The sequence below is a fragment of the Haemaphysalis longicornis genome, unplaced genomic scaffold (genome assembly GCF_048455015.1).
Source record: "Haemaphysalis longicornis isolate Haplotype H1 unplaced genomic scaffold, Haemaphysalis longicornis Haplotype H1 scaffold_10, whole genome shotgun sequence".
Taxonomy (NCBI): Eukaryota; Metazoa; Arthropoda; class Arachnida; order Ixodida; family Ixodidae; genus Haemaphysalis; species Haemaphysalis longicornis.
The window spans coordinates 64,354,336-64,366,139 of record NW_027526204.1 but is presented as its reverse complement, the minus strand read 5'-3'; the positions used below and the strand labels follow the sequence as shown (position 1 = coordinate 64,366,139).

The following is an 11,804-nucleotide window of genomic DNA, read 5'->3' as shown; positions in this document are numbered from 1 at the left end:
AATTTCACATACTCGGATGTGCGAAGGTTAGACCAGCACTTCACAAGAAATCTGTGGTGCTGACAGACAATGGTGACAATATCGTCGATGTACCGAACTTGGACATAACTACAGCAATAGCAAAGTGTGCCGTAAATGTATGGGAGAGAGAACCTCCAAACGACGCCAAGGTATGAAAAAGCATCTAATGGAGAAACGCACACGAAAATAAAAAAAATACTTAACACAAGAAAGCCAGTACAGTTTGCAGATATGTCAGAATTTGTTTACGCAACCTAAGTTAGCGATATTCGCGTTTGAAAGATGGCAAATATGGTAGAATCATAAATAAGAGTACGAGTTATGCGTGCCATTTATTACATAATAACTGCAACAATTAGCATCGTGCACGGCAGAGGACAGCATTTATGCCTAAAGCGCTGTATAGTCACAAATCCTGAGGCGAGATTTAACGTGCCCACACGAAACAAAAAAAAAAACAAAAAAAAACGACGCATTCTCTCAGAGTTAAAACACATGGATGTTTTGAAACTTTCATAAACACCATATTTACCCACGACCGCCATCATGTTCTTCCTGGCGGGGCTTGTTACGGAGAGCTTATGACTTTTTGACGATGTTTATAAGCGTTTTTATTTTTTGATAATACAAAAAAAACTCCAGAATATATTTGTAACTAGAGCCTGGCACTCTCCCGCGTCCACGTGACCCGAGAAGCACTACGTAGAAGTAACGTGGATTTATTTACATAAGGGTGAGGGTAGGGGGGGCGTGTTCACTCTCCTTAGTCCAGCCTCTGGGCCTTTAAAAATTGCCGTCAATTCATGGGGGGGGGGGGGGGACATTTTCGGATAGCCTACTGAAGCGAGTGCACGACAAAAACACGATTGACCGGCGCAGCTGAAACGTGGGGAGAAACATAACACGATTGTTTGAAACTTGGAAATTAGTACTCGCTTAAATTAATTACCTAACCAAAATCAAAATGGTCACAGTTTCCCTTCTATAGAGGACATAAATGGCTCAGTCTGTTCCACAGCGGCTTTGCGACGCGGCTGAAATGGCTTTAGAGCGTTAGCTTCATGTTATGTGTTATAAAATCCCTATAACCCCGATTAGAGTTCCTGTATATGCTCCCTACGGGAGCAGAGTTGCGCATAGGTCCGCCATCTTGACCGCCGAGCATCCAAAGCAGCGTGGGAAAGCCAACCGTCGGGCTTGAAGGAGTCGTGCGCACCGCGCGAGGGGAGCGTGAGCGCGCCCCGACGTCGCTGTATTTTTTTGTTTTTTGTAACGCGGGCTTTGCTTTATTATTAGGGGTGTTTTCCTATAACGCATATCCGAATATCGGGAAGATATGGCTGTGCAAAATGTTCCGGAATATCCCTCCAGGTCTTAACAGACATATATGTGTGTTACTATAAATTTAACGAAGACATGACTCGTTTTGCTCAATAAACCTCCATACTGGTTAAATGCGTGGTATAGAATCAGCACGCGCGTATAGACACACTGGGTTAGTTGGAACTCAACCTACAGTTTTTGCAGTCTATAGTGCATGTCGGCAAACTTTCATGCCTTGACAACGTAAAGTGATGTGACCAGGCATCTAACCAGCATGGAGGTTTATTGAGCAAAACGAAAACGAGTCACGTCTTCGTTAAATTTATAGTAACACATATATGTTTGTTAAGACCTGGAGGGATATTTCGGAAAATTTTGCCCAGCCATATCTTCCCGATATTCGGATATGCGTTATAGGAAAACTGCACTCGAGAGGAGGAGGAGGAAGGCGAGGAGGGGAAAACTTTGTTTAACAATTAAATCGATCTGGTTAGCCTGGGAGGGGCGAAGCATGCAGTGTATAAGGGTATTCAAAAATCGCAGGTCTCTCTCTTGTCACACGGCGTGTTTCAACCCTTCCAGGCGCGAAGAACAAATCCTATTCTACTCGGGATGGCGTTCTATGATTTGAAGAAAATTACTTTTACGCTCTTGTCCTGGACTGAGGACCCGGCCCACTAACCAGATTGATTTAATTGTTAAATAAAGTTGTTAAACAAAGTTGTTAAACAAGGTTGTTAATTGTTAAACAAACCCTCCTACCCTTACTCCTCCTCCTCCTCTTGAGTGCAGTTTTCCTATAACGCATATCCGAATATCGGGAAGATATGGCTGTGCAAAATAGAGTTAGGCGTCAGCTTCTCATGTAAGCATTCGAACAAAAGGAACAGTCAGCTGCTAATAACCGACAACAGCGAAAATGGAAGACCAAAACAAATTCTAGGCCTTCAGGGCTGTCGGCTGCGTACTGAAGTTGTGCAAAAAAGATACTCTTCATGTACTAGCGTGTTGCGGCTTGTCGCTCTCGCGCTACGAACTACGAATGCGACATGTCAGCGGCGCAAAATGTACGAAAGACGCCGACAGCAGAGGGCAGCAGCGGCGTTGCAGCCGCATCGCCGGCTTCTCTGCGGTGCGTGGATGCTTTTTGTGCACGTGACGGCGATCAGCGAATAGGGTCGTGGGCGGCGAATGGAAATCAAAGGCGCAACTCTTGCTCCCGTAGGGAGCATATACAGGAACTCTAACCCCGATAATAGGAAACATAAACAGCGGAGCTGTTGCTTCTGGCCGTAAGTTCGCCGTTGCAGGAAAGAATACTAAAAAATAAAGAGCACTCGTGAGCGCGTGCCTCGCGACGACCACCGAGCACCCTCGGGACGTGCGGTGGATTGCGAAAAAAATTAAAAAATCTCGCGAAAACCTCCAGAAGCGAGAAAACGGCGAGCGGTCGTTAGCGCGTGCCTCGCGGCTATTGCCGAGGCACGGGGCTTTAGCAAAAAAAAAAAAAAAGAAAAGAACTCCAGCGCTGAAAAGACACCCTGCTCGGGGAAGGTCACCGCGGGGACCGCATTTTCTAGAAGTCATTATGGATAATTGGAGAGATGCCTGCGAGTGTACCACTCCTTCCCGAGCCGACATGCAGATCCCTCCACCTCTGCCTCGAGTCGATGACGGAGAGCTGGTGGGAGTCTACAAGGCTGAGGATAACTTCGCATCCACCACTCGCCGCGAAGAAGACGACAAACTTTTCAATGCATATGACGACGATTGCCAGCACCGCAACTATGCAAGTAAACAAATGATATTGAAACTGAACTAGTCATGAGGCAACGGCTGCCTACAACAGCTCCGACATACAAGTGAGTGCACGCTTCCCTGAATTTTTTGGTATAAAACCATATTGTTAGAAAATTATGGCATTTGCTGAGAATAAAGTTCGCATGATCACGGGATAATTTCAGCGATCCAACGCCATTTAAAGTGTTTCGGGATGGTTGCAATAAGCACGAGTTGCAGCGGCTTTCTGCGGCCCTACTCTTCCCTTCCGAGTGAATGTTTTGGGAGCGGACAGCAATTAGCAATTGTGCACAACTACACGGCAAAATAATTATGGCGAGTAAAGTTGGCTCATGTATTGACAGTAAATACAAGTCCACCGCAAGCCAATTAGTCAGCGGAATGAAACTCTGCGTGATAATTCAGTTAATATAGTGATCAATTAAAGCATAGTTTTTTTTTCAAAAACATGTAGGTGAGGTTGAGTGCTCTGTTGGGAGAGGTGGCTTTGGCGCAGGTCTTCTTCTGTCCACCTTTGTCTACAAATTCCGGACACAGTTGAGCCATCGTGCGGTATCAGTATACAGTTTCACTGAAAAAGGCTGAATTTTCAATAATCTCGCAGAGCCTTTCGTATATAACACTGGTTTTTTGTTGATGTTTGCCGAATGTCTGCAAACTAACTGATAATTTGTCGGGAACAATACCTAACCTGGTCAGTCTATAGTTTTGGGTAAATTACGTCCGTCACGGCTCATTCAATTCATTTATAACTTTTGTTATAACTGCACGTGAAGCTGGTCATCACCGGATATTACCGCAAGTAAATAATAAATAGAAGAGCTAAACTTTTCGAAGTACTTCAGGTAAAAGCGTGTCTGTCATTTTGTCCAGGCGGGTCCTCAATATGGGTAAAATGTAAAGAATCACCATTATTTTAACCCGAAACTGTTGTGTTTCCGGATACACCAATATTTCGATGACGTCATATCCGTCACGGAAATGACGCCAGCACAATGAACACAGGAGAAACGCCAGAAAAAGTTTCATTGACGCGGATGGTGCAGCCGTCTAGGACCAGTGGAGCGAAGTACTGCTTCATGATCGTCGCCTCCACGACTGCTTGCTGCCGGCAGCCGGTCGCGGAAGCCACGTCATGATGCTAACAAACGGCGACAGTTGGCGCAACGGTTGGCGTAAGCTGCGTCGTAGCGACGTCGATTGGCGAATGGCGCGAACGCCGACTGATTCCATGCGAAGAGAAACGGCAGCGGGCAGCGGAACGCGTTCGCGTGTGCACGTTCCAAGCTACAAATTCTACCTCTCGCCTTCCACAAGCTGAGCTCGTCGCAACGCAACCGTCTACGGTATACGCCACGGAGCAGCACCGAAGTGGTCGCGCCTTTCCTCAAGCGACCTGCTAGCAGGACGGCGCTGCAGATATTGCTCCAGATTTATCTGCACATTTCATTTTCATACATTACTGATTCCTATGACAGTGGAATCAACCACAGATTTTTTTCTTTAATATGGCGCCGTCACATACGCGCCGCACTTATTTGAAAGGAAACATCTTTCCGGCTTACCCCATCCTATGGCATAGTAGAGTCTGAAAGGGGCGTCCTGTCGAAACACGGAGACGGCCACCCGAGAGTGCAGCAGCAGCCCTTCGACGAACATCCAGCAGATAGAGGCCGTTTCTGCGTACATCTTCAGCGACAAGATGCTCTTACAGAGCAGGGGCTGGAAAGGAAAGCCAAAAACTTGCTTATCGTTTTGTATTAGTTTGAGACATCGTTTCGCAACATTGCAGAGTGACAGGATTGCATGCATAAGTTTATGGCGTCTGTGCATATTACATGTACGCAGGGTTGGGCCGTATACATATATGATGCGGTGACAGTTGGCGGCGGCGAAATTTAGAGGTGGAAGTACCTTCAAGGTGCCCCGAATCTATCTTGGTAGAAAAAGCACTCAAAAGGTACGCATGCTGTTTCTCTCCGCTTTTGAAACTTTGCGAGATATGCTTTCACAAGCTAGTCATAGGTGCCGCTTTTTTGTTGACTGGTGTCAGCTATATAGCGTTGTATACCGTTTTTCGGGACTGTGCGGTGCCAGATAATATGTGCACTGTTAACGTTTTTCTTTTCGCAGTGTGCGGGGCTGCCTTAGTGTGTCTGTTTTATTTGTACTGATTCTGATTTATTTTTGTCATTGGTGCTTCCCCAGTTCGCTATTAGCTTGCTGCCTGTGATTTGGGTAAGCGTGGAGAGTTTGGTTTTGTGCTAAGTATCATTTGTTCCTTATCTACAAATTGGTTTCTACATAAGAAAAATATTTTTGGGCTATCGCTCCTTTTTATTTATTTTTTATTGGCTGTTAACCTGCCATAGCTTGGCTGGAGCGGGTTTCGTTCCCCGAATTTTTTTTTGTTTTTTTTATTATCGGGAACACGGAATCAATAAAGGAATGAAGGTACGAAGTAAGATGCCGGCAACACGGCGCTTTATTCGCCCCTGTTGTTTGAGCGCTTTTTTTTATTAACCATGATGAATCTAGTAGCCCAGCTTCTGTTCTTTTTCTCCAAATGCTCGTACACAATGTCTCTGTCCTTCGCATCAATAAAAAAAGAACATAAAACACTTCGTTTTATCAAACTTTATTTCTTATTATCAGTAGCTGAACGCCCGTAGCCTCTCCTTAAGCCTCCAAGAATAGCTCTGGCGGCTCAGTTGTCATCGCGTTTGCTGCAGATTAATGTTGGTGCTCACCAGGGGGCAACCGACGGTGATAAAAAACGGCAGACAAAAAACGCCGAGGACTGCTGAGTACATTAATGACAAACTAAATGCGGAAGCAATATAGTCTTTCACTAATAATGTCTTATTATTGCGCTCCAGTCAGTTTCGCGGAGATTAAAATTTGTTTAACGCGTGCAGGGTGGTCCCAGACTTGTGAAATTTGAGCCGATCTGCTGAGCTTGCGCTAATTCAATGTCCAATTTAAAAACCCTGAGATGGCCCTGGATGTCAGCGCGAGGAGGGCGCTGGGGAAAAATTGCCGAGATCGCCCGCTCCGTTTTTTAACGTGGCTCTTCATTAAGGCTTTGCCTAGCCAGCGCCCTTTTTTCTAGGCTATACATCACCCAACAACAATGCCAATTTATGTGCTGCGTTCCCGGGGCGGCGGCTTTTTTGCTTCATGTGCCACTTCTTTCATCGCATAAAAATGATCATGTTTGTGTTTTTCTTAACGAGCAACCATATTCAGTCGCGCGTGAGCGACTACTGACAAAATAAACTGCTCGAATAAAGCCTAAATATAGATGGAGACAGCCGGAATATGGCAGGGCCACCACTTGCGCTTCTCTAGCGACCGGCCCCATGGCCCATACACTTTATTGACGGAAGAGGCGTTCAGCGCTTACAAACACTTTGTAAGCGCTGCATGCCTGACAATTCGCCACCAGAGTATGAATGCACTGCGAGATATATCTGACCAAAATGATTTTTTTATTAAATTGTGGCGCTTAACGCGCCCAAACTGCACCTGGGCTGTAAATCACGGCGTAGGGGAGGGCTCTGAATTCATTTTGTCCCCCTTGGGGACCTTTAATGCGCGCCGAAATCTCGGCCCACTGGCGTTTTCGCCCTTCGCCTCCATCTCGAAAGCGGCTGCCGCGTCCGGCATCGAACCCAAGTGCTTGGGCTCAGCATAATAACGCTTTATCCGCGGATCCACCGCGGCGGGTGACTGGTAACTTCCATGTCGAAGCGGCAGGCCATTCGGAATGCGCCCTGTATATGAAAAATGAGGCGATATATAGCGGAAGATAATTAGCCGCATATCTGGTACACGAGTTGTGGACGGGCCTGTTGGGACACCGTGGTGGGATACCTTATCATGGAACAAGACCACTGGAACTGTGTTTTTAGTCAAGCCGCACATTTTTATACAAAGCAATCCTGCGAATATTTGAAGGTGTCGAAGGTAGTGACAACTGTCCTAGGGTTAGGAACCAGCATTCTGTGTCGCACTTGTTTCGAATGTGTATACTGGTTAAACTCGCGAGCCCGCAGAGGTTGTGCCGTGGTGCACTCACGATCTGGGCAAATGGAGTGGGTCCTTCCGAGCGCAGTGCGAGTGGGGTGGATAGCACCACCAGCATGACCGCGTGCACCATGAGGGCGAGCACCAGGTTCCGGTGAACCCGAGTTCGTGGGCACTCCAGCGACCTGAGCGAAGGGCAGACAGGCACAAAAATGTCATTTAGTGTGCCGTGTTCACAACTATGTAACGTAAACATGACAATGTTTGTCTGCTCCAAGATCTTCTCCAAGATACAGCTGCAACAAGCCTTACAAAAAACACATTTGCACTATTATGGCGGCGGCTCCCATCAGCTTTATTTCCTTCCAAATGTGTTAGTGCGCCGTTTAGTTGGCACCACACTGCCGAGCACCTTGTTTACCGTCAGTGCTCCTAGATGACGCAACCATACTGTGCACGACCGCTGTCCGCCTTTGCTTTGTTTCTGAGAGTATCTGCAGCTGGCTTTGGTTACCATAGGTAGTAATCGTTTCGTGAAACATGGGGTATGCTTCACGAAACAATGTCGGTCACGCCAATCGGCCATTGTCGTGGGAGAAATCTTGAAAGCGCCGTACTGCTGTGCAGCTATAACAAGCATAGCTGGCGCTGTGCCAACAGCAGTACGCACTCGTACTTCTATATTTACGGGTATTTTCGTAACTTCCATTGTTTACCCCACCATTCCTACTGCCATAGAAGAAATATGCAAAAAAACAGCTCGTTCTTGAAGCTTATAAGCCCTGCCTAACGTGCGTTTGCTTTTGGCGGCCTCAGACAATCTCGCAGTTGTGCATATTACGTCATAGGTTCTAGAGCGGGAAATGAGCTGGTGAGTCGCATGGCCATCCCCTTTTTTTTCCGAATTATAGCTTATTAGAGCGAAGTTTACGTCAAAAGTGGTGTCAGTAGGATTCCAGCAGGTTAGATCGCAGCTACAGCGGCTAGGATCGAAACTGCGTCATTGGGCTCAGCAGCGCAACGCCTTTGCCACTGAGGCTCCACGGCGGGTCTGCTTGCAACAAATTCTCAAGCAAGAATCGTTCACCTGAAGTAGCAGAAGATGAAGCTTGTCGCCGACAAAAAGATGATGGAGACGAGGGAGAAGAGGAGCAGTATGTAGACCACAGCCAGGGACACCGCCGAGTTGCCGTCTCTGCCAGGCTGAAGGAGCAAGAAATGGTTAAAACTACGTATGACTAGACGCCATCAAAACAAATTACAACCTGGTTAAATTTGAAAGAACGAGCTTCGGGTAACTCACTAAGCGCTGTCGAGCTCACGGAAGATGTTTTTATGGCAATCAGAGGCAAAAAGGAATATTCTTCAAATTTTGCGCTAGACGACGTTAACGATGGCCTATTAGCCGCAGCAGTGACGTAATAAAAAACAGTAAGAAATTGGCCGCGCATCTACTCCTTTCGTTGCAAATGTCGACGGAAGACAATAGTCGACTGGCGCCCCTGCCAAGTAAATGCCTCCCACTTCTCTTTCCCGCTTACCTCACATGCTGTTCCTCTCCCGTCTCGTTCCTTCCAAGATAACACACTGCAGGTTTGCTCAAGTCAATTTAAATTTACCGCTTTCCACTGCTCTAAGCCGGGTGCTCCGATGCCAGCGCTGCCGTACAGCAAAGACACGCGTAAATTGAGGCACCCAATATGACGTTTATAGTTCTATGGACCATAATAGAACCATGTTGCCCTATTCCACGAGCGTTCCAAGCGGAACGTGGAACCTATCTACTGGAACCTTTCGTTGCTGTTGCTGTTTGATTTTTTAAATGCCGCCAGGTAGCGCGAGTAACAGCAGGCGATGGTTAACTGCAGTTTATATAGTATTTTATTTCCTATCGCGAAAACCAAGCATCCGTGAATTGTTTAATAAAAGAACACTGCAAATATCACTCATGCATTGATTTTCTGCCTTATATTTGCGTAATGTAGTGTTCTTGTTGAACAATGTTGACAAGTATGAACATTAATGCCGTACTTAGAGGTTTATATTTGGCGGTGGGTATATAAGACTATTGAGCAGTTCATGTTTCACCTTGGCCGAGTGGCTGAATCGAGTAACAGACAGACAGACAGAGAGACATACATGCAGATCAAAATTTCTGCATTTCAGTAGCCGAAGAAAGACTATCGTCTTTAAGACACAGTTTTGACTTATCAGTGTAAGCAGTATCAGCACGTTATCACTCATGTCACCAATCGAATAGAACTAAAGGTCGTAATGCAATCCCCCAATCACGTTTCTTAGCGGTGGGTGTGGTCTGCTGCCTCCAGCCGTTCAAACAACATTTTTTGACGTTTGAAAGACCTGGTCAGAAGATTGGTGGGGATTGGCCACTGTTTCATCTGTCTTTTTTATAATCTATAAGAGTCTTTGAAGTTTTCGATACAACTGTTATGAAGGTTATCGATGAAAAACGGCATTTCTAGACACCACAAATTGAATTTTGAACTTCTCAAGTAGAGTTTGTCGAGGTTTACTCTCTACTCAAAATAACAAACACACATCCGATGAGACATAACTGTTAGATAGTGAAGAGTTCGACGAATGTTCGGCTGGTAAGGCATCACGATGAGGACGAAGAGGCGGTCACTGCCCGTGTCAAAGTGAGAACACAGTGATCAAGGAACCCGTACGGGTCCCGAAACGTCTCTGTGCTTTCACCTTGGCTTTGTCAGTGACCGCATCTTCGTCGTCATAACTGATAGATATAGTGGAAGTTCTACTAGCTCCAAACGTATTAAGCTCATGAGCCGTAGTACAAACACTAAATCCGGGGAACATTGCTAACTGTGGTGTTGGATGGAAAGTTGGCCAATGGATATTTATGGCTGCTCATCAATACTAGTGAGGAGTTGTGATGACCGCAGCACGTCCCGCGAGAAATCCTTTCGGCCGGCTGTTTCCGACTTTGATAGCTACTAATGTTTCTCCGCGTAGAAAAGAAAGCTTGCCGCTGCCTGGCACTATCGGCTTTATTGTCCATAAAGCCGCTGGTCACGTCGGCGTATTGCTTGCTTCTTTGATCAGGAGCCCCAAAGCAATTCGGCTTGAGCATGGAGGTCTGTAATTGCGCGTCAGGCTTGCCTCCGAGTGAATCCTACCGAACTACGTACGCCGATTACGTCGGCGGCTGTTTCTAAGATTTCCTGTTTTGTTAAGCCAACCTTGGAAAAGTAAGTAAGGCTGCAGCGTTCGCCGAGCCGCGCACTGTACGTTACACGGAAGGCAGAATTTACGCATATTTCGGTAACGCAGGCATCTAATGAGGCTTGCAGGGGGTGTAGATGGGCTTGTTTTATTTTTGGAGGCAAATGAAGTGCGAGGAAGAAAACAAAAGCAAAAGTAAAAACACAAAAGAAACTACCACTCCCGTCCCTGTTCACTGTTATGCTTACTCATTTTTGTGTTTTACTTTTAGAAAAAGTTTCCGCCTTTCGTTTCTTAGGGTCAATGTGTATTTTCTGCGTTAATTTTGCACTCATAAGACCACTTATTTATAGCATTCGCATTCCGACATAGTTTATGTCCTCTTGGCACATAATTAAAGCCAGGGAATTCACCGAGCGCCGTCGACAGTGAAAGCACTCCGAAAAAAATTAATTTAGAATCCCGCGGAAATCTGCGGCCACGGCACTACCCGGAAGAAGATTTTTTTGTTAGTGACACCAAACTTAATTTAAAGCCCTATGCGGAACACGTACCTGCTGGTTGATGAGTCCGAGGCATTCAGTGTAATTGGTCCAGTTTCCCCAAAGCCAGTTGCCATCCTCGCCACACACTCTATACGCGTACAGGCCTGCGGGAAAACGCACAAGACGAAGCATCAATGCTGGGAGCTGTAACTGCTCGTATTACGACGCATGGCTTCGTTAGCACCGCCTAGCTTTCACGGTGAATGGAACTAAGCATGAAACAAGGCACAAGAGGAAGGCCCGAATGAGTTTAGTGGTTTGGTCTCATTATTTCTTACGCTCTGGAGTCAGGGACAAGAAGGTGCAGTTCCAAGTACTTTCAAGCCAACAAAATTATGAGTTCTGTGATTTTGAGAGGAATGCGTACAAACATGGATAAATTTATTCAAATTTATTTCAAAAATACCCCTAAAGGCCCTCACTAGGAGGGTATTACTTAGGGGGCGGGATAAATTGAGAACGAATAAAAGACAGTACTACCAGCACGTTAATAGGCAAACAAGTAAATAAAAGCGCGTGCAAGGCAAAAAAGAACAAGAAAGCAAGAAAAAAGGAAAACAAACAAAAATCTGAATAGGACTTTTAAGCCTATAAAACACCTTTTAGTAAAGTTAACATACGATGTTAACATAGTTAACATAGAATGAAGTTCGAATGCAACATAGAACATAGAATAGAATCGAATCGAACACAGAACAGAATAGGATAGAATAGAACATAAAATAGAACAAACTAAACATAGAATGAAACGAAAACAGGAAAATACGCGCAAGAACACGAAAAATCAAACAATATGTATTATGGAGAATAAGTAACGGCCTGATATGTGATACATTTAGAAAGACACATTTCCAAACTCTGTCACTGCAGCAAGACCTCGCG

The 11,804-nt window shown here is 45.7% G+C and overlaps 1 protein-coding gene across 1 annotated transcript in view; it reads right to left on the bottom strand.

Moving 5' to 3' along the window:
* LOC144158648 (corticotropin-releasing factor receptor 1-like) overlaps positions 1 to 11,804 on the bottom strand; it is a 140,602-nt gene that overhangs the window by 19,837 nt on the left and 108,961 nt on the right. The window contains exons 3-6 of the mRNA XM_077689683.1: positions 10,932 to 11,026; positions 8,261 to 8,376; positions 7,226 to 7,358; positions 4,710 to 4,866 (exon numbers count right to left, since the gene is read on the bottom strand). Coding sequence (XP_077545809.1) covers positions 4,710 to 4,866; positions 7,226 to 7,358; positions 8,261 to 8,376; positions 10,932 to 11,026 — 501 coding nt within the window. The remainder of the gene's footprint in view (positions 1 to 4,709; positions 4,867 to 7,225; positions 7,359 to 8,260; positions 8,377 to 10,931; positions 11,027 to 11,804) is intronic.